The sequence below is a fragment of the Phyllostomus hastatus genome, unplaced genomic scaffold (assembly GCF_019186645.2).
Source record: "Phyllostomus hastatus isolate PE091 unplaced genomic scaffold, TTU_PhHast_1.1 phas_contig_254, whole genome shotgun sequence".
Lineage (NCBI taxonomy): Eukaryota > Metazoa > Chordata > Mammalia > Chiroptera > Phyllostomidae > Phyllostomus > Phyllostomus hastatus.
In genome coordinates, this window is record NW_025333810.1 from 5,739,863 (window position 1) to 5,763,263 (window position 23,401).

Genomic DNA, 23,401 nt, shown 5'->3' on the forward strand with positions numbered 1-23,401 from the left:
AGTGGCCAAAATTCCTGTATCTACATATGTCACAGTAAACTGTAGTTATGTTCTTGATAAGGGAGTTCAATTCATAACTAAATATTATAACAGAACAAAAAAATTTTCACGTACATTATCTTTAAGTTTTATAAAGCAGAGAAAACTAAAAAAAAAATACTGCAACCTCAAAACAGAAGCTATTTGCACTTTCCTTCTCAAGGTACTTATGGTACAGCACTGTGTTTTCCCATTACCCCAAACTGACAATATCAGAGCTGAGTGAGACTACAGTAAAACATCAGGTAGATGAACAAGTAGCAAATGAAACTAAACAGCAGTATAAAATTATTAAATTTCATCCTTTATCTGGCACCATATTAAAAGGCATCTGTCAACTGTGATCCTTTGCAGGGAGTAAAGGCAGAGGAACTGGAAACAGTAAGATAGAATTAAACCTTAAAATTGTAGCGACTATTGAAATGAGGTCCTTAAAGATGCAAATATTAGTGGAATCCTAGGTAGAAACATCTTTGAGAACAATGTGTTTTTTAAAAAAATGCTCCAGAACTGGTTTCATCATTTAAACACACCCTACTACAGGTTCTGTAACTCAATATATTACTAAAAAGTTGAAAGAAAAACGTTTCTATTGTTGAAATTTCTAAAGGTTGAAAGAAAACTCTAAGTGATTTTCTCACCTGCATACTCCGTCTGTAAAAAAGAATCTATTATTGTTCAGAATATGAAAGGGGACCTAAAAAAACTGAATCTATTTATAAAACATTGTGTATTTGTTCTTACGTTTAAACATCAGTCACCTTCAAAGTACTCTCCATTTGATGCAATATACTTATCAATGTTTTTTCCCACTGCTCAAAACAGTTTTAGAACTTGTCGATTTTGATGCCTTTTAGTGTTTCTGCCATTTTTTGTTTACCTCTTACACACTGGGAAAATGTTTCCCTTTGAGGACTTTGTTTCATCCAGGGAAACAAAAGAAGTCACTAGGGATGAGGTCAGCGGAATAGGGAAGGTGGGGCATGGAGGTCATGCCAGTTTTGGTCAAAAACTGCTGAACACTCAGTACCATGTGGGCAGATGCACTGAAAAATCACTCATCATGAAATGGGCACACATACTGGAAGAGTCTTAAAAAAAGAATCCACTAAGGCCGAACACAGCAACACCAGCTAGTACATTGATACAGATGGGTTCCTAGAACACTCACCTACCGGGGCCACCCTCCAGAAGATAATTCTGGTTTTTTTGTCCTCCCCACTTTACTGACATTTCACTTAAGGAAAAAAAAATTATAAATAAATATGCTAATACATCACCCTATAATCTTTAAGAAGTCTAGAGTTGTTCTAGGCAAAGAAAACACTTCTATTAACAAAAAGAATCAATTTAAAAACCAAGAGTCAAGAAAACTACTCTTTCTCATTAGGGTGGCAAATAGCATAAAAATTTCAACTTCATTAGATGATATTAGGCCTGACTCTTTAAAGCGAACAAAAGAGGTTTTTATTTTTGATTAGTGTGTCCATAATGGAGAAGATACAGCCAAATTATTTTCTTCAAAAAGTAAAAAATGTCAGAGGAAAGAAATGCCAACAACTTCATACTTTCAAAGAGATCAGTTACCTAAAACTGTAAGTTGTTTTACTTTTTTAATAGTTACCTCAAGGTATAATAGAGTTCACAAACCAATCCAAAAATCTCAGGACTGAATATGTTTTGGAATTTAGATTTTTTTTCTCCCTGAGATTTAGAAACACTATCTAACAATTCCCACTGGGGTCAAAGCCAACACCCAGAAATCAAGCACTCATATTATTGCAACAAAATACACAAATACTTGGAAAAAAGTCTCATTTTAATTCAGACCCAGATTTGCCGTCAAATAAGTCAGGTCAGGTTTTGCTGCCAATGTCCGTTTTTAGAACTTTGGATTTTGGATAAAAGACTGTGGACCTAAACTGAAAAAAACAGAAATAAGTCAGGCAAAAGTTCTCAACTACCTTTACCCTTAGCTTAAAAAGCAGTAGTTACATAAATAATTGTCTGCTAATCCTTAAAGTTTACAAACTTCCATGATAGTGTAGAAATTATATTTCCATTGTTTCTACAAGTTACTTAATTCATGTGTCCAAAGTATATTAACATATAATTACAATATACAGATGATGTATTATAGAATGTATACCTAAAACCTATACAACTGTATTAACTGATGTCACCTCAATAAATTTACTTTTTAAGTAGAAAAAAGAAAACATGTATTTTATTGATTTTATGATATGAAATAAAATACACAAAATGCATTCATATTCTAAAGGATAAATTTATTTCCTTGATGTAATTTCTAGTTAAAATATTATTTCCACAAGCTAATAAAATCTTGAAATTGCAATGTAATTGAATATAGTTCATGTTACAACTAGCTTAAAAGGACACCTGGACTCTGGAATAATGAAAGTCAGCAGTTGGACAAAGAAATTCTCCATTTCCCTCTGCTTTCTGTCATTTTACAGTTTGGGGGGAAAATACTATGTAACAGGAATCAGAATGCTTATTACAAGAAAAATTACGTGTTCTTGTGAAAACAGCAAACTGTAGTGGTGAAGAACAGAGAGTTTGGAGTTCGGCAATAAGCAGATATTCAAATTCCAGCTCCACTGCTCACTAGTTCTGTGACCTTAGGATGTTAGCTAACTCTCTTGTGCTTAGTGTCCTCATTCACAAATTCAATAATAGTATGCACCACATAGAACTGTTCATGAAAATTAAGTGCTAAGTAAAAATAAGTAAAAAAAACAAACTTAGTGACAGAAGGAGCAACAGGAAGAATAAAGAAAACAGGTGATATTAATAAATATTGGCAAACTTAATGTAATATTATCAATCAAAATTTTCTGTGGTTTTAATTACCTTTTAAACCCAGACTGGTTTAGCACAGAATTTTAAAAAATACAATAACTTGCATTTTATTAATTGAAAATACAGAGCATTAAAATAATTTGTATCTATTCTCTTATAGCAATAATCATTACCTGGTTTTAATTTCTGTAAACTCTTAAAACACCTCAAAGAAAAGTTTGTAAAAAACTAAGTGCTAGTTTGCACATACAGTTAGCACTTGGTAAATAAGAGTACTTGATAAGTCAAAATATGACTATGTTGGAGAGCCCAACCACCACACAACATGGTACTAGAAATAAACCATTTTGCTCAACACACAATCTGGCAAAGCACTGAGTAAAACCTTACCTATCTTCGTCTTTGTCATACAGTTGGTAATAATCTCCACAACCATTCCAAAAGGTGTTATCCACAACTTCTTGCCTTCCTGATGTGGCTCCACTTTCTGATGTTATCTGGTTATTTTCTGTTTCCCTCTGTGTAACTCTTGAGTAAGGTGGATCCAAGAACATACAGTCATGTTCTCCATCGTAATCATCACATTTTATTAAGAGGTCATCTGAGCCATTTTCCTCAACTTCCAAAGCCTCCCTCCACCTCTGAACACTTCTTTGTTTAGCCTCATGCCTATTAAAACCTGTTTCTTGGTCCACCTGGCTTGAACTAATCAGTTTTCTAACTTTGGGTCTCACTACCTGTTCAGGAGAACTTCCCTGGTTGTTGTCCCTACCCCTGGTATTTTGTTCACGGCAAATATGCCCCAGAGCACAGGCTGAATCTTCAGTTGAGTTTTCTCTCTGTGTCTCCTGGCTAGGATTATTTTGTTCCTTTCTAGTAACATCCTCTTCAGAAGAGGACCTCCGAAATTCGTGTTTGTTTTGATTGACAAACTCAGTATCACCAGTAGAACTTTTCACTAAAGGCGCTGAATCAAATTCTTCAAACTCATTTCGTATTTCACAGTTAAAAGAAGGAACTGGTGGTGAAAGACCAGTATATGCCTCTACCTCTCCATTTTCCAACTCAAATATTGTATTGCTCAATGTTTCCTGATATCTACGACCTTCCACAACTTCTGCAGAAAGCTGAAGACGGTCATTATCCTCTCCATGTTTGCCATCTGGATTGTAAGAGTCAGTATGAACCAATGCAATTCCATTTTGGACACTTGAGGCGTTACAAACTCCTGGAGTATATTCTCCCTCTGAGCGATTATGAAGATTTGTACTGCTTCCTAAGGTCTCCCTGCCTTCCCCATTATGATGTACTGCAGCAAAGGATGGACTGCTCTCAATGGTTTGATTCAGTGCTGTATCACAAACGGGAATTCCTGTTTCATTGTTTTCAAATAAAGGATCATTGGGTAAAGAAGACTGAACTTGATCCAATGGACTGGAACCTTCATAGAAAACAAAACATATTTAGAATGATTAATTCAGAAAACTGACTTAATAATGGCTATTTAAGTAGAAAGCATACCAATTATTACCCACTTAAAAACATAAAAGAATTTCTCTGACAGGTGATTCTATATGCCCTAACTTAACTGGAAGGGCAGAATGGTTACCCTATGATTCATCTATACCACTGTGTAGACACTCAGTATCATCTCACTTAGATGTCTTTTGCAGGTTTCTCACTTAAGTCCTATTACCTAAAAGATTCTGTAAAAGGCATTAAAAGGAGAGGCTAATGAAAAACCAAACAATAAAAGGCATAAGTGAACTCACTGCCTTCTCAATTGTTGGGGTGTACAATTTAAACTTCTTTTATTACATGTAGATTAAAACAAAAACTTCAAGAGTACTTATAACAGATATAAGATCAGATTATAGATCTAAGAGAAATGAGACTCTATTCTGTTTGATGTCAATTCACAAGATTATATCTCTGTCTCTAGTGGATTGTTGTAATACAGCTATAATAATGATTTAACTTTAGATATGTTACAGCTATAAATGAAAAACAACAAAAGCCAATGTTGATTCTCTTTGCCGTGGTTTGTCAGCATCTTGACACAAGAGTAAAATCATATATATTCTATAAATTACTTTACCAATACTATCTTTTTATCACTATTAATGTAATTATAAAAATGAAGACATTTGAGATTTGTTGGGGAAAAAATTTACAAACTATAAATAACTGAAAATCAGTCTTGTCAGATCACATAAAGGTTTCTTTAATGGAATGACCTTAATAATTCACATTCTTATATATGAATGGCAGTGAAAATAATTTAGAATTACCAAGTTTGCTCCAGACAAGAAGAAATTGACATTCCAGCCCAAAATAATATAATACATGAATATCTGCAAAAAGTTTTTCAAACTACTAAATAATTAAGAAATTTTAAATGAATAAATAACTAAGAATCACTTGACATTTATATTTTATAAAACAATTTAAAAAAATAAAATGAGCCAAGCTAAACTATTTAGACACAATTAAAAAGAAATTATTTAAATATAATATACAGGGAAAAATATACTCCGTTCACATCTAAACAATGTTTTTTGATTAAAAGGTGAAAATTTCCTCTGGCTAAAGAATGTGACAATATAATCACTGACATGCCAATGTAGTTATATTTCAATGATTGGCCATATTCTATTTTCTCCTATGTTTAAGTATTAATATTAATTTAATACAATTTAAATAAAAATTTCAAAATAGAATTTCTTGGTAAAAAATGTACAGCATTTTACTCATAGACACATAAACTCACTGATAATTTCAAATACTACAAGAAATACTACCTTCCTACATGCTTAGAAAAGTTCTTAAGCAATTCCATGTTGCATACCTGAGGAATTTTCCTTTGGAACATCATCTAGTTCCAACACTTCATAGTCATCACCAGCTCGACCTAAGCTTCTTTCGTGCCTTGTCATACAAGGTTTAAAACTGACATATGCATGTCTTCTTCCATATCTCCTGCCTGTGATTGTTTGATATCCTCCAGCTGGTTTGGGCCAGGCAGCCTTGTTGGATTCTTGATCCATTGCTGAAAAATAGTTAAAAATAAAAGAGGCAGAGCAATGACCTTCATTCTGGTGACTAGCAGGGGTATTGTTTCAACACATGTTAGTTTTTGCCAAAACATATGTTACTGAACGTCAACTGTACCTTACCAGTACTACAGAACATACTTAAAAAATAAATATGAAGTACTATGTTATGAGTTATATGGCCTCTTTACCAGCAAAAATATTTTATTTATTTACTTTCAGAGAGACAAGAAGGGAGGGAGAGAGAGAGGGAGAGAAACATCGATGTGTGGTTGCCTCTCATGTGCCCCATACTGGGGACCTGGGCCACAACCCAGGAAATGTGCCCTGACTGGGAATGGAACCAGCAGCATTTTGGTTCAAGGCTGGAACTCAATTCACTGAGCCACACCAGCCAGGGCAGCAAAAATATCTTTTCAAGTTCGGTTCCTTTAAGGTACTTAAGATTTTTATAATGTGACCTACCAAAAAAGATTTTCATATGCAAACTGCTACAGTGCAAAAAGTTCATTAAGACTTGGAGAATGATCCTCCAAATTATCTAAGTACCTTACACATAAGTGCTCAATACATATTTGTTGAGTGAATTATTAGCACCTGATATGATGATGGTTTCAACTACATAAAGAATGAATACATTCCTGTCAATACTAACAAGTAACTTCTTTAAACAATATCTAAACAGTCACAAAGAACCAACTGGATCACAATAAACATATCCCAAAAGTTAGGATCAGATAAATTCTCTAAAAGAAAACAATTCTCTAAAAGAAAACAATGATGAGCCAAGTCAAATACATTGCTACCCTACCTTTCAAAATTCAGCACACATTACAGTAATATAAGCCATAAAGATTTGATTAACTTGAACACTGAATTCTTATGACAAAGAAATATATAGTAGTAAACAGTCATCTTTTACTAAATATGACAGTATTTTATATATATTAAATTTATTTATTCAATTAGATTTTACATATATAATACAGCAACTGAACAAAATATTATCTCACAGTATATGGAATAGTCAATAAATATAACACATATTTTTATTGCAATAAAATAAGCAATTTAATTGTTTTGAAGCATGGAAAAAAATAGCATGTACTTGTAAGATACAATATTAAGTATTAGGTTACTTAATCCCCTTAACAACCTAAAGAGGCAGGGACTGTACTTTATTTTAAAAATCAAAAAATTAAGGTTAAAATTAAGTATTTAAGTCCCAGGTAGCAAACATAAGGCCCTAAGGCTGAATCCGGCCCTCCACCTTGTTTTATCCTGCCCGGCACCTTGCTTCTACCTGGTGGCAGTGCTGAGCCCTCGCTTAACTGTTAAGGAGTAGTTACATTTACACAGTCCTAAAATTACATTCGGCCCTTTGAAGGCAACCGCAAAGCTGATATGGCCCCCTGTAAAAATGAGTTTGACACCCCTGATTTAAGTAATTTGTCCTATAATGCATTAGTCTCCAAAGTGGAAAGCACAACAAAAGCCACAGGAATGTGAAAAGAAAATATAAGAATTCCTACCTACAATTATTTTCATATAGAAATTAAATTTTACAAATATTTAATATATGGATCAACAATGGCCTTAGGTAAGAACATAATCACATGTCACACATAGTACTGAAGGAGCCTTGAAGGAAAAACACAAAGTCCTCAATGTACAGGAAACGACAGACACCTTGCTTACCTGCTGACTCTTTCTCACTATACTGTGACATATATGGCAGTTTTCGTGTGCCCAGTTCAGTGGAATTTTGGATGTGACTTAGTTTTCACTCACAAAATCGATAAGCTGCAGAAGATTCCTAAAACAAAACCATGTATTAAACAAAATATTAATATAAGCACAAACAAAAAAGACAAGCTAATACTTCTCTTCCTTCTAGTGAAATCATTTAGGCACATAACAACAGCCAACAACAAAAAAACTGATCAGATGAGTTAATCAAAAAGATGGCAATCTGAAAAGTTTTACATCTCCTCTTGAAAAATCTTGCTGCCAAGTATACTTCATCCTTAAGATTGACAAAGATAACAAGACACATATAATTTATAAGCAAATAAGCAAATACAGGGTCTGGCACAAATAACACCCCTTTTTTATTACATAAAAATATTTTATAACAAAATCGTAAGCATGTAATTCTGTAACATAACAATTATTACACTCAACCACACCATATGACATTTTAGGTGAAATGTTCAAACTGCTGCCCATCTTGTAATGTATCCTACCAACCACACACTCAATGGCATTACTTCTGCCAGACCCTGGATATCTGGAGAGGTGTTCATTGGGGTTCATGGTCAAATTATTTGGGAATCTATTACACTATGCTATCTTTGCTTCTTTATCAAACACTGTATTGTTCCTTTAGCCCTGGCCTGTTAAAAGAAAAGTTAACCTTAAGAAAATAAACTTAGGTATATGATGATTAATGTATAAAGTACACAATGTATAATAAATGAGAAGTAACGTAATAACGGCTTATGACAACTAAAAATTAATGTGTATACAATAAACTATTCAACAAATTAATGTGTAAATGAACACTTACGCTTTAGTCAATTATTCAGATATTTTAATCATAAATAAGAACTTATATTCTAAATTTGAAAAATCAAAATTTACCACATAACAAATATAAAAAGACCATCTGTAGTTTTGAAAATAATCCAATTACTTACTATTTCAAAAGTTGCCAAGTGCTTTTCTCATACTTTGATAAGGACTTAATTTTTACTTTTTATTTATTTTTATTAAAGATTTTATTTATTTTTAGAAAGGGAAGAAGGGAGGAAGAAAAAGAGGGAGAGAAACATTGATGTGAGAACCATCAAATGGTTGCCTCTAATCGGGGACCGGACCCACAACCCAGGCAGGTGCCCTGACCAGTAATGAAACTGGCAATCTTTCATTCTGTGAAGGACACTCAACCAACCGAGTCAAACCAGTCAGGACAAGACATAATTTTTATTTAAACACCTGATTTATTTAAACATTTGATCTATAGCTAACTGCCTATCACCAAAAATTTATTAGAAGATGATAGTTCTGCAAATGAATTTAACTATATGTTATGTCTAGTTATGGATAGTTAACAAACCTAAGAGAATACAACACATTTTCCCCATATAAATTATAAATTTAGCAACAGGTTGTGATCAATCTGAACTGAGCCAGACTGTTCACAATAGTAAAGGGTAAAAATATACTTTAAAAATCTTATAAGGGCAAAAATACAAGTTTTAATTAATATTGTTTGTAAAAAAATCTTTACCCGAGAATATGTTTATTGATTTCAGAGAGAGGGAAAGAGGATGGGGCGGGTGGGGGGGGGATGGGGGATGGAGAGAGAGAGAGACACTAATCAGTTGCCTTCCCAGGGTTCAAACCTGCAACCTAGGTATGCACCCTGACTGGGGGTGGAACCCACAACCTTTTGGTATACAGGACAATGCTTTAACTAACTGAGCCACTCAGACAGGGCTAATTAATACTGTTTTAATAAGAAAAATAATCTGAAATAACTCAAATCTTAACAGATTCAAAGTACAGTACATGGCAATCTTAAAGGTTAAGCATGGATGCAAGTTCGCAAGTATTTTACCTATTTTTTGGAGAATATAGCTTTATTCTGACATGTTCCAGAGCACTATTTGCAGCGCTGAGGATACAACATGAACAAAATCAACAAATATTCCTGCCACCCTAAAATTACAGTAACATCATACCTCTACTAGAATAAAGTGGTAGTTTTAAATTATGTATGTGCACGGATTAATACTTTACCCTTCAAAAAAGCAGTCTCCCTCGCTCGTCTTAAGTGGGGACTGTACTTAGTAACTTATTTCTAATGAATATAATGTGATAGGAGTAACAGTGCATGGTGTACAAAATTAGGACATAAAAGACACTCTGACTTCCTCCTTGCTTTCTCTCCTGGCTCTTGCTCTCTGAGAGAAACCAGCTGCTACATCATGCAATCACTCAAGTAGTCCTATGGAAAGATCCACATGATGAGTAACTGGCAGTTTCTGCCCAAAAGGACCTGAGGTCTTCTGGCAATAGCCATGTTAATACACCAGCTACAAAGTGGATGCTTCAACCACAATCAAGTCATCAGATGACTGCATTCCCAGCCTAAATCCTGAGTGTAACCTATGGAAGGCCTCAAGGCAAAACCACCCAGCCAGGCTGTTCCTCAATTTCTCTCACCCACTCAAACTATGAGATAATCAATGTTTTGAGCTGTTAAGTCTATTGCAGCTTAACAAATCCTGCAATATAATGCAAACAGTTAAAATGACATGTACTTACATATACTATATTTTCTTATAGTTGCACCTATTACTATAACAAATATTTTCTAATACCATCTCATGAAAGTTTATTTTCTCCCTTTAAAGACTCTACTTTTTCTCAGCATGCGAAGTGCCATATTGTAACTGACATTATCAGAAGGAACTCTACTGGTCTCCCGCTGCTGGCAATGTCGGAAATGCTACTTAGCACCTATACTGCACCCATCATCTGGTAGACACTCACTGAACAGTTACTGAATCAGGGACACATACTTTTAGAATTTAAATCTAACTGAACCAAATGAAGCTTTGCACAGGAGAGAGAAATCAGTTCAAATTCCAGAAGAAGAGTTTCAACTGAAAGTGTGGTTGTATACTCCTGTGACCCATCTGCTGAGAGCAAGAACTTCCTTTTTTTAAAAAAAGGTATAATTGTCATAAAACATTACATTTGTTTCAGGTGTACAACACAATATTCAATATTTGTGTATATGGTAAAACAATCATAAGAGTCACCATAGAAAATTATATAATTTTTTAAACAACTTGTAAGACCTGGTGTTCTCTCAGTAACTTTCAAATAGGCCATAAAGCATTATTAACCGTATAGTCATAATGTAGTACATTATATCCCCATGACTTACTTATAACTGAAAGTTAGTACCTTTTGAACCCCTTTGCCCATTTTACCATACTCCTTCCCCATCCCCAATTTCTAGCAACCACCAGTCTGTTCTCTTTATCTATCACCTTGGTTTTATTCCACATATAAGTGAGATCATATGGATTTGTCTTTGTCTGACTTATTTCACTTGGCATAGTGCCCTCAAGGTTCATACATGTCACAGAGTATTCTACCCCCTCCCCCCCACACACACACACGAGGTCTGGAAAAAGTCCTGACATTATTAAGATAATGAAAATGATTTGCATGGCATCGATGCAACCTGGCAGCCAAGAAGAGTGGACTGAAATGCACATGTGTGAACAATGATGACTTCACTGTACTAGTCAGTAGGGGCTGTAGACACCATTAAGTGCTCAGGTGTATTGTGTGGCCACTGCATTCAAAATGACTGAGCAAGTACCCAACAAATCTGCATCAAATTTTGCATTCAGTATGAACATTTCTCCACAGAAACTATTCAGATTCAGAAGGCCACAGCTATGGGCAACTGGTGATTGGCAGCTTCACCATGACAATGCATCTGCTCATCAATCACATCTCATGCAGAGTTCTTTGGTGAAACATCAAATCACCAAGGTGACTCAGCCCCACTACAGGCCAGATTTGGCACCCTGTGACTTCTGGCTTTTCCCAAAACTAAAATCATCTTTCAAAGGGAACAGACTTCAGACCATTGATAAGATTCAGGAAAATATGACATGGCAGCTGGTGGCGATTTGGAGAACTGTGTAAGGTCCAAAGGTGTCTACTTTGAAGGGGGCTGAGGCGTCATTGTCCTATGTACAATGTTTCTTGTATCTTCAATAAATGCCTCTATTTTTCCTATTACATGGCTGGATACCTTCAGGACAGATCTCATGTACTCGACACACCAGAAAAATAAAAATTTTCTCCAGTTTAATGGAGGTAAAATTGGCTAAGTAGGATAAAAATTTAAAGGACACTCAAAGACTATCTGAGATGAAAGAACAAAATATTAATCCATAAAAAGATGAAAAATGTTATTCAAACTTATCTCTCATTTAGATAAAAAGATCTCTAATTCAGATGTGACACAAATAAGGACCCACCTCAACCCTCTCCTTTGAGATGCACTAGTCAAATCAGTTCAGAATAAAGAGGTAGCAGAGATTTATTTCCACATCACAGCCAGGAATGCAAAAAAGAAGGGTACAGGAAAATAGAAAATTCAATGTTGAGCATACCAAAATGTTACAAAGTACCTTTGATGATAACGTCACAAAATATGATCAGACTAAATCAATACATCTGATATTTTGACCTTTAAATGTGTGCTAACTACAAAAAAAAAGCACATATGAATTGGGGAGAGGGTTGGGGAGACAAGAAACAAGCATGGCAAAATGCTGAAACAAGACGAAGTGTACATGAGGTTTCTTGTACTCTGGAAATTTGGAACTTTTCATGGCAAATCTTGTAAGTACTTGCTTTTCAATCTTTTCTTTGCAATCATTCATTGAAGAATTGTTTATAATAATAAAGCATAAAACTCTTGAGCATATAGTACTTTGATGAATTTTTACATATAAACACGTGTATAACAACCACCTAGCCTAAGATGTTAAACACTACCATTACTTCAGAAGGTTTTCACTTGTCCCTTCCAAGTCATTAACTCCTCCTACTCAGAGGCAACCACTATCCTGACTTCTATTACCTCAAATTAGTTTTTCTTGTTTTAAAACTTCATACCAGTGTAATCATGTAGTAAAAATTATTTTGTGTCTGTCTACTTTTGCCAAACAAGGTATTTCTGAGATTCATTCATGTTGTTATAAACATCCTTGCACAAGGTTTTTATGTTTTGGGTTCGGGTTTACCTTTATTAGTTACATACAGCCTGGAATCACAGTACAGAGCTTGGTTTAGCTCTAACAGGTAGTGCTGGTTTTCCAATGTGGCTGAAACAATTTACATTCGCACCAACAACACAGAAAAGCATCAGCTGTTTCACATCCTTGGCAACACTTGCATTGTCAGTTTCTTATTTCAGCCATTCTGGTAGTGGTGTGATGGTTCTGCATTGTGACATTTCTCTGATAAGTAATAATGTAGAACACCTTTATCTATGCTAATTTGCCTCTCAGATGCCTACCTTTGTGAGGAACCTGCTCATTTTTTTGCATATTTTAAAAATTAGGTTGTTTGTGCCTTTTCCTTCTTGATTTGTAAGAGTTACTTATAGTTTCTGGATACAAGTCCTTCACCAGACTTATTATGAATATATTCTTGTGGTTTGTGGCTTGTCTTTTATTCTTAATAATGTATTGATGAATACAAAATTTTAATATTATATATTTTAACTTATCAATTTTATGTTCTAAGAAATTTTTGCCTACCCCAAGATGATGGAAGATATTCTCCTAGGTTTTCTTCTAGAAGATTGATAATACAGCTTTTGCATCTATATCTATTATCCAACTCAAATGAACTTTTAAATATAGTTTCAGGTAAAAGTCACAGTTCTTTTTTTTTTTTTTGTCCATCCAGACATCCAGTTCACCTAACACAATTGATTAAAAATAAATGCTTTCTCTTAAGTTCAGTGGAACTTTTGTCACAAGTCAAGAAACCACATATGTGGAGGTCTATAGTTTCTAGACTATTCTTCCTCAGTCTTTTCCTCTACCTTATTATAATACAACAATTTTCAACTTTTTTCATCTCATGGCACATATAAACTAATTACTATAATTCTGTAACACACCCAAAAATGTATTTTTTGCCTATCTGACACAAAACCAGGCACACTTTTGATTCACACCAGAAGGCTACTGTTGTGTGAGCCATTGTCATTTTTTTAAATTTAACAATCTAGAGGAAAAGAGGTCAGTGCCCCTGACCAAATGGCCAGGTATGTTTTAAAAATTCGTTTTAAAATTGCATGTTTTAAAAATTTTTGTGGCACACCAGTGTGCATCTTGTAGCACACTGGTTGAAAACTGCTGTTTTAATACAAACTAATTACTACATAACTGCATAACCAGTCTTGACATCTGAAACATTTACATTTTGGTATCAATTTTGGAATTCATATCAAAATAAAAAAATTCTGGGATTTTTACTGATGCTATAGTTCAACTTGGAGGAATCTGATTATTTTACTAACACTGAGTTTTCTAGTAAAGATGGATGCCCTAGCTGGTGTAACTCAGTGGTCTGAGCATAGGCTGTGAACCAAAGGGTCAGTGGTTTGATTCCCAGTCAGGGCATATGCCTGGGTTGTGGGCCAGGTCCCCAATAGGGGGCACACAAGAGGCAACCACATACTGATGTTTCTCTCCCTCTCTTTCTCCCTCCCCTCCCCTCTCTAAAAATAAATAAAACCTTTTTAAAAAGATGGAATATTTATCTATTTATTTATTTTAACAGGTCTCTTACTGCTGTTTTGTAATTTTTGGTGCAAAAGTTTTATCAGACTTACTCTTAGGTGTCTTACATATTTTGATGCTATTCTAAATGTACTTTAATAATTTTGGTTTCACACTCTTGGTTGTGTTAAAATCAAAGAGACCAGGCATAAAAATTCCCTGTACACACAAAACCAGTTCAGTCATACAAAGACAGATTAATTTAGCTTATTCTACAATGCTAAATTGATCTGTGCCCTTTTTTGCATATGATAGTCCCTGACTTACAATGGTGTTTGACTCACAATGTATTGACTTTATGGTGGGTGAAAGCAATGTGCATTCAGTAGAAACTTCACTTTGAATTCTGATCTTTCCTCAGGCTAGCAGTATGATACCATCTTGTGATGCTGGGCAGGGGCAGTCGCAGTGACCTGCAGCTCCCGGTCAGGCAATCATGAGGGTAAACAACCAATACTCTACAGTGCATTTTTTTGGATATTGTATTCAATAAATGATGAGATATTCAACATTTAATTATAAAATAGGCCTTGTGTTAGAAGATTTTGTCCAACTGTAGACTAACGTAAGTGTTGAGTATAAGCATTTATTATAGGCTAGGCTAAGCAATGATGTTCAGTAGATTAGGTAGGTGTATTGAATGCATTATCAATTTACAACACGAGTATCTGTATTGTAACCAACAACTTTCTTACTACATAAGCTATTTTATAACAATATACCACTGAACCTCATTCCATGTTTGCTTTGAGTGCTCCTGGTTTACAAATTTGTTTTTGGTGTATACATAATAAACTTTTACTAAATACTACTACTTCAGTGATTCATTGGTTTTACTTCTGTTATTTCTGAACTTTTGACAGTTCATGGCATCAAAGGTAGAATCCAAAGACCCCCAGTGATTCCAAGGTGGATGAGCAAACGGGCGCTGGTACCCTCTGACCCAATGAGCTCACTGCTTTCTCGCCAACGCTGGAGTTTGAGGCTAAGTCTCTCTTTGATCCAAGCTCCACTTTCTTTGAGTTTTGAGCTCTGACTTTATTGTGCCTACCTGAAGTTTGTTGAAGCTTCTTGGTAAGTTTCCCTATTCTATTCAAAAGAGGGTAGAACACATGATTCCCTGTGTTTTAGACAGATTGTTGGAAAATAATCTCCTCATAATTAAGACATCTTCAGAAATCTAAAGGCAAAGATGAGTTCAACTTGGTCAATAATGGACAATAATTTTGTGCCTTTTGGACAATGGGTGAAGTTTTGGAATTGCAGTGGCCAGTCTTGGGGAACCTTTAACTCAGAAATGTCTACCTCAAAAAGTACCCTTGAAAGAGAGGATTCCAAACCACTATGAAACAATGAAATTTATTCTTTAAACAGAAGCTTCTAAAGAACAAAATGACTCCACAAACAGCTCTATAGGGATCCTTACAGCATGTAAATAAAAAATCTTTAGTAAAATACTGGCTATTTGAGCAAGTAACATTAACTTATTCATCAGAAACACAATTTATACCCAATTAGTTTTGAGATTTATACATAAGGTGTGGCAAAACATTTTACAACAAAGGCTGTAAGATCTCTGTGTCCTCTGTGTTATAGATATTTTTACTGTCTCCAAATGGTATTGCCAAAATGAATTTATAAAAAGCTCTACTTGTCTTTAAAAAATTATACAAATCAAGTATACTTTCAGATTATACAAACTGGCCCAAATGTTTTTTAAGGTCATATGATCTAAGATAATCTTTGATAAATAAAAGTTTAAGTTTGATGGTTCAATAAAAGGAAGTATATCTTAACAATTTGTCAATAAGAAAAATAACTTAAGATGATGGTTAGCTTTTTAATGCCTAACCCACACATAATTATTAAAAGCAAGTACATCAAAGAAACATAAAAGTTTATACTAAGTTAAACTGAATAGTGGATATTCATTTAATATCTAAAGCATTTCCAAGTAAGATAAACATTAAATGCTAAACAGTAAGTTTATCTACTTATGGTTTTTATATTTTTTTACAAAGACAAAAAAAGATATTTGGGTCTGTTAATAAACACATTTGTGCCAGTTTGAAAAATTTAGTATGAGGAAAAATATACTTTTAGTAATTATAAAATGTATTTATGAATTTTCCAGTCCATAATTGCTTGCTTATTTTTCACTAGGAATTAAGGATTCTTAAGGACTAAGAATTCTAATGTGTGTAATTAAAACTACCAGAAATAATAAGGGTAAAAGAAAATGACTGTATATGAAAGTAGGTAAAGGAAGTAGAATACATTTTTTAATATTTAGATAAGGAAAAATACAAATGGCATGTTTTTTGTTTTGTTTTGTAAAGGAACGAAAGAAAATTTTGTCCTAAAGTAAAATGATTGTTACAAATAGAATAATAACTAACTGGATACAGAGACTTGCAGTTTTGTAGAAAATGAATAACTGAGACAAAGGAATTTTATGTGTAGTCATTGTAAGACTAGAATCTATTTATTTAAAGTTGAAGACAAGAAAGAGTTTTAATATCCAGAGTATTCTAGTGAAAAATTAGAATTTGGTTTTTACTCTAGTGAGATAACAGGTTTTTTGTTGTTGTTTTGTTTTGTTTTTTGAATTATTTGACTGCTCCGCATGAGAAATGAAAAAAAAAAGGGGGTTTCCCCCATCCTTTAATGTAATCTGTCTAGGACACAAAGATTATGTCTTATGAAAATATTTCCTGTGCTTCATATTGTCTTTACCAAGTCTTTGATTACTTAGAAAAATAACTGTCTTCTCTATTAAAAGAGCTAAAGTTCTTTTACAACAATGTGAGTTTCTGTACTTGCCTTTGGAATCTTTTCTCACTTTGAATGAATGGATAACTAAGTCAATTGAATCATTTGTGAGAGAGTGTGTGTGTATGTGTTTGTGAATTCTCTCACAGATCTCTAACCATAGCCATCTTCAAATCTTTTCCCATTTAGACAGTTACTGCTTTAGTTGCTTTTGCAAGCATGTTCCTGGAAAAGTGTTCCACCTTCAAAGAAATTCATGGAAAGGACCCTGACAAGAACTCTAAAATGCAGGTTTCTGATAACTCTAAGATTGTAACACTGAACTGCAGATAAGAATTTTTAAAAAATATTTTTCTAGAGATTTTATTTAAAGACAGAAAGGGAGGGAGAAAAATCATCAAATATTTGGAAATTAAATAACATACTTCTAAATAACCCATGGGTCAAAGTGGAGGTCTCATAAGAACTTAGAAAATATTGTCATAAAATTTGTGGGATCATTTAAAGCAGTGCTGAATAGGAAAAGAAGGTCTCAAAGGCCTAAGCTTACACATTAAGAAATAGAACAGATTTAAACCCAAGGCATACAAAAAGAAATAGTAAAAGAGCAGAAGTCAAAGAAATTTTAAAAATGTATTTTAAAAAGCAATAAAATAAAAAATTGGATCTTTGGAAAAATTAAACAGATTTTGATAAACCTGGAAATATACTAATAAAGATAAAAGGATACACTGTCAATATCAGTAATGAAAGAAAGGGCATCACTACAGATGCTACAGACATTAAAAGGATAATAATGAAACAGCTTTATGGTAATAAACAGATGAAATAGATACATTCCTTAAAAGACACAAACTATTAAAGCTCACATAGTGAGAAGTGACGCATATAGTCAAAGACTGAGAGTTTTCAAAAATAAGTAGATAACCCTAGTCAACCTATTAATTAAATTTATCCTTTAAAATCTTTCAACAAAGAAAACTCTAGGCCCAAAGGGGTTGGCCTGCAAACTCTAACAAACATTTATGAAACAAATATAAAGTCTATCCCAAGTTTTTCAGAAAATACAAGAAACACTTTCTAACTCTATGAGGCCAGCATTATCCTGATACAATGATAAAAAAACATTTTTCATGAACATAGATACAAAAACATACTTAACAAAATAGGAGCAAATAGAATCCACTACTGTATGAAATGATAATACATCATGTCCAAGAGAGGCACACCTAAAAGAATGCAAGGTTGGTTCAAAATTTGAAAACAAATCAATGTAGTTCATCTTATTAACAGACCAAAGGGGATAAACCATATGATCATCTCAATAAATACAGCAAGAAAATTTAAGTGAACTCAATGTCTATTCATAATAAAAACTCTCAGCAATCTAGGAACAGAATGGGAACATCCTTATCTTGGTAAAAGATTACCTATTACACTTAATATAACTATATATAATAACTTCATAAAAGGCCCTTTATACTTGAAGACTAAAAGCTTTCTTCTTAAAACTAGGAACAGGACAAAAATATCTGTTCTCACCACTCCTGTTTAATATCATGCTGGAGTTCCTAGACAATAAAATAAATGGGAAAAAAGAGAGGAGGTTGTATGCACAAATTGAAAACAAAGAAATAAAACTGCTCTATATTTGCAGATATCATGTACATAGAATCCCAAAGAAACTGGTGTGTGTGGGGGGGGGGGGGCCTTACTAGATTAAGTGATTTTAGCAAGGTTGCAAGATTCAAGTAATGTCTATATACTACCAATGTATGACTGCATACTAAATTTTAAGAAAATTATCATTTATATTGGTATCAAAAGTAGTAAAACACCTACATGTAAACCTAGCAAAAATAAGATTTTTTTCCCTGCATACATATGTATGCTGAAACTATAAAATGCTGATAAATGAAGTCAAAGAAGATTTAAATAAATGGAGATGTCCTGTGTTAATTGGAAGACTCGATATTGGGATGTCAGTTTTTCACAAATTGATCAATGAATTTAATATGATCTAAATGAAAATCCCCTCAGTACTTTTTGCAGAAATTGCATTACTTCTAAAACATTTTATGGAAGAGCAAAGAAAATAAAATGGCCAAAGTGATTTTGAAAAAAATAAAGTAGGACTCACTGAGAAAGCAACAGTATGGTATAACAATGTGATATTGGCAAAATTATAGGTACAAATATCAAAGGGATAGTCCAGAAACAGACTCACATACAAGGTCAATTCAGTATTGACTAAGTTAATTCAAGGGGGAAAGGAAAGTGTTTCCAACAAATGGTGCTAGGACTCAGAAAATGAGCCTTGACCTGTATCTCACACAGTATAAAAGAATCAAACGGGTGATACATCTTGACATAAAAGCCAAAACCACAAAACCTTTCGAAGGCAAAAGAAAATCTGCACAACTTTTCATTGTGTAAGAACACGGAAACACAAATAGTAAAAAAAAAAATAATCTAAATTTCATCAAAATTAAAAGTGCTTCTATTTTCAGAAGTTAGGACAATGAAAAAGCAAGCCTCAGACAGCAATCTGTGTGCACGTGTGTGGGGCAGAGGACCTGTACAATAAATGTACAAAGAATTCTTACAACTCAGTAAGACAAATACCTCCATCTTTAAAAATGGTGAAAGATTTCAACAAATACTTCACAAAGACATAAAATGACCCACAAACACGAGTGAGTTCTCAGTGTCACTTATCAGATGTATGCAAATTAAAGTTACAGTGTGATACTACCGCGTACCCACTAGAGAGGCAAAAATTAAAGACTGAAAGAACCAAGCATTAATGAGAATGTAGAGCAACTGGAACTATCAAATGGAAAAGAGTTTGGCAGGTTCTTACATTTAAACATTCACTTACCAGACAACCTAACGAATCCATTTCTAGGTATTTATCTAAGAAATGAAAACACATGTTCACACAAAAACTCATGAATGAAAGTTCACAGCAGCTTTATTTATTAACAATGGCACCAAACTGGAAATAATCCAAATATCCATAAATAAGTGAAATGGTCCACAAATTGTGGTAAATCAATAGACCACAGCAGTAAAATGCTGTGAACTAGTTAGGCATAAAAACTTGGATGACCCTAAAAAACATCATGCTCAGAGAAAAAAAGGTCAGATGCAAGAGTACATATTACATAATTCCATTTATATGAAATGCTAGACAAATGAAACCAACTTAGAGTGAGAAAAAGAGGACGAATGATTTCCTGGGGCAGAGAAGGGAACTTTTGGGGATGACAGAAATATTTTAGATCTTGATGGTAAGAATGAAAATATTCTACTCTTGACTGTGGTGGTGGTGTCATGGTTGTAAACATTTGTCAAAACACACTCAGCTGCACATTTTAAATATATTTTATTATAAGTAAATTATCCTCAATACAGTTGATTCTTTATAAAGGAGCTCTCTTGAGAAGATATTAAACAGGAAATATTAGTAATGCCCTCATGTAGCCACTCAAAAGATGTCAAAAACATCAATAAAATTTAATACCCACTTACAATTTTTAAAATGTCATCAGAAATTAAAACCAAAATTATCTTGGAAAGCCAAGAATAGAAGAAACTATTTTAACGTAAGAGTCTCTATGGGAAACCTTCAGCAAACACCATAATTGATGCTACATCAGAAGTATTCCCCTTAAAAGTAAGAAACGAGATCACATTTTTAGCTATCACTGCTACTACTCAACATTACATAGGACATAAAATGGGCAAAGCAATGAGGAAAACACCTAAGTTATAAAAATTGAAAAGAAAGTCACAAAACGGTGAATACTGTCACATAATCATCAACTCAATGAAGTGATCTGATACATGAAAAAGTGGTCTAAACAGGAAAAAATTCAAAAGCTTCACGATCAGCAGGAAAAAAGAAAAAAAATAACTGAAAATTTTCATGCATTAGAGCAATCAAATCATAAAGTAACTAGAAATATTAAGGACTATAATATATGGGAAAAATATAAAACATTTCCTAAGAATATAAATAGAATAATACCATAAATACATACATTTCTGAGGGAAAAAGACTCAACATCATAAGGGTCAATTTGCTTCAAATTAATCTAAAATTTCAATATAACCTTATTCAAAATACTTAAGATTTTTTAGTTAGTGTAGGAGTCTAAAGTTTATCTGAAGACATGCATAAAAAAATAGTAATGTGTAACCCTGAAAAGAATGAGAAAGAAATAGTTATCAACATTTAAAGATGCATATACCCTTTAACCCAGCAATTCCATTTCTAGGAATCCGCGCTCCAGAAATAATCACGTACAGACACAGGAAGTTTCCTGAATAGTTGAGTCTGAAGGTAGAACCAGAGGAAATGGGAGAACTTCACATTCTCTCATACTGTGTGAGTTTTTAAAATTTAGAAAGAATTAAAGTTTGTAATTAAAAAACACCAATAAATTTAAAAGTTGGCTTTAAAGAGCATTATTTGTGATAGCAAAAAGAAACTAATTTAAATGTCCTTCACTAAGGGACATGGTTAAATAAATTATAGCCCAAACTAATGAAATATCACTTAGCCTTTTTTTAAAAAAGTATCAGGGAGACCTATATATAACAAGTAGCGTTGTCCAAGATATGTAATTAAGAAAGCAAGTGATGTATCAATGTGTTTGGTATACACCCCCTCCAAACAACCTTATATATATGTATATGTGTTTAAAGTGCCTAGAAAGATGCACATAAATTGTTAACTTTCCACTCTGAAATAGAACTGGGTGGATTAAAAGAAATGTTCACATTTTATCTAATCATTCTTTTTCTATACTGTAGAATTTCACATCAAGCTTGCATGTTTGTGGTTAGTTTTTTTTTAATTAAAGCTACTGCATATAAAAATGACATGAATTCCATAAGGCAATTATAAAATTGAAAAAAATAGTTCAAACGTTTATTTTTGTTATCTTCATGTATATTTGCATACTCTTCAAAAAATCTGTAGTCTTCAACAGAGGTGACTGCCATTTTTAAAAATTTAACTGATAGCTCATTATAGAAATAACAATATATTAAGCCTTTTTTTTTAAAAAAAAATCGTAAAGTTCACAGAAACAGAAGACTCACAGCAGTGTCCATAGTATGTAAAATAAATAACAGTAATTAATGCCTCGAGAGGGACATCTCCTAAGTAGATTCTTCCTCCTTCCTGAAAAAAGATGATCTCCTCCCCTTTCCTTTAACTTGGCTGAGCGGCTTTAAACTCACCATTTTGAATGTGCGCAAAATGATTAAAAGCAGTAATCTTAGGGAGGCCACATTGAAGGTGCCTCTGCCAGAGACGTGCTCCGACCAGACATCTTTAGTAGGAAGACGCATTGATGGAATGGTGCTAGTATTGGGAGAAGAACGACTGCTATGGTTTGTACAGGATGCCTGCGTGCCCGAGCCTCGGTGACAATCGGGAAAAATGCAAATACAGTCAGCAGAGCGACAGCAACGGACGGTTTTTTCGGGAGAGGTGGGCAGCAGGCCTATGGCGTAAGATGGATCAGCTCTATGTAGGGTGACTGTAAATGGGTAGGGAAGGTGGGTGAGAGGTATTAGTGGGAGAAAACTCGTACAGTTGCGGGTGTGCGGAGAAAGGCAGCTGGGTCCTTGGCCAAGGCACCAAGGACAGCAGAAGAGGCAGCAGGAAAAAGTGGATGATGGAGACCCCCAAGACCAATCGATGTCATCCGCCGGGACACGAACACGGCGCCAGGTCCCGGCTGGACAGGGCCCTGGAGGCGAAGAAGGCCTCTTAACAGCCATCAACCCCACCCACCATGGCCGGCGCAGCGGACTAGGGCCAGGCCCCGCTCCCTCCCAAGAGAAATTAAGAAAGGGAGCAGCTGAAGGCTGCAATTCCCTCGCCCGACCCTCACCTACCCGACATGGGAACAAGCCAGATTTAACCCTCACCGAACTGTGCAGCGGCTCCGGAGCGAGAATAGCGCTTGATCCTCCACCCGCCACCACCGCCTTCTTCTCCGCCTCCAACTCCTCCCCCGCCCAACGCACAGCGGCAGGTGGCGGTACCCGCGTCGGCTGCGACGGCGGCGGAAGCAGAGGCGGTGGTGGCGGGTTCCGCCCCTTGCGTCGCAACCGAGGCAAAGGGGGGGGGGGAAAATGGCACGCAAGCCCCGCCCCAAAGACTACATCGACCAATAGACTTAAAGGACTTCTGCGGGGCGTGGGGGGTGGAATACACCTAGCCAATCGTAATCTGAAGAGTGGGTCACGTCAGTGGTTGGGACGTGGCAGAAAAAGGGAAAAAGTACTTAGACTGTT

At 34.6% G+C, this 23,401-nt stretch overlaps 1 protein-coding gene across 1 annotated transcript in view; it reads right to left on the reverse strand.

The window, feature by feature from the left end:
- The window catches only part of PJA2 (praja ring finger ubiquitin ligase 2), a 70,166-nt gene extending 46,999 nt beyond the window's left edge, over positions 1-23,167 (reverse strand). The window contains exons 1-4 of the mRNA XM_045837970.1: positions 23,033-23,167; positions 7,614-7,731; positions 5,711-5,911; positions 3,253-4,303 (exon numbers count right to left, since the gene is read on the reverse strand). Coding sequence (XP_045693926.1) covers positions 3,253-4,303; positions 5,711-5,911; positions 7,614-7,644 — 1,283 coding nt within the window. The 5' untranslated portion in view covers positions 7,645-7,731; positions 23,033-23,167. The remainder of the gene's footprint in view (positions 1-3,252; positions 4,304-5,710; positions 5,912-7,613; positions 7,732-23,032) is intronic.
- Between the last annotated feature and the right edge of the window lie 234 nt (positions 23,168-23,401).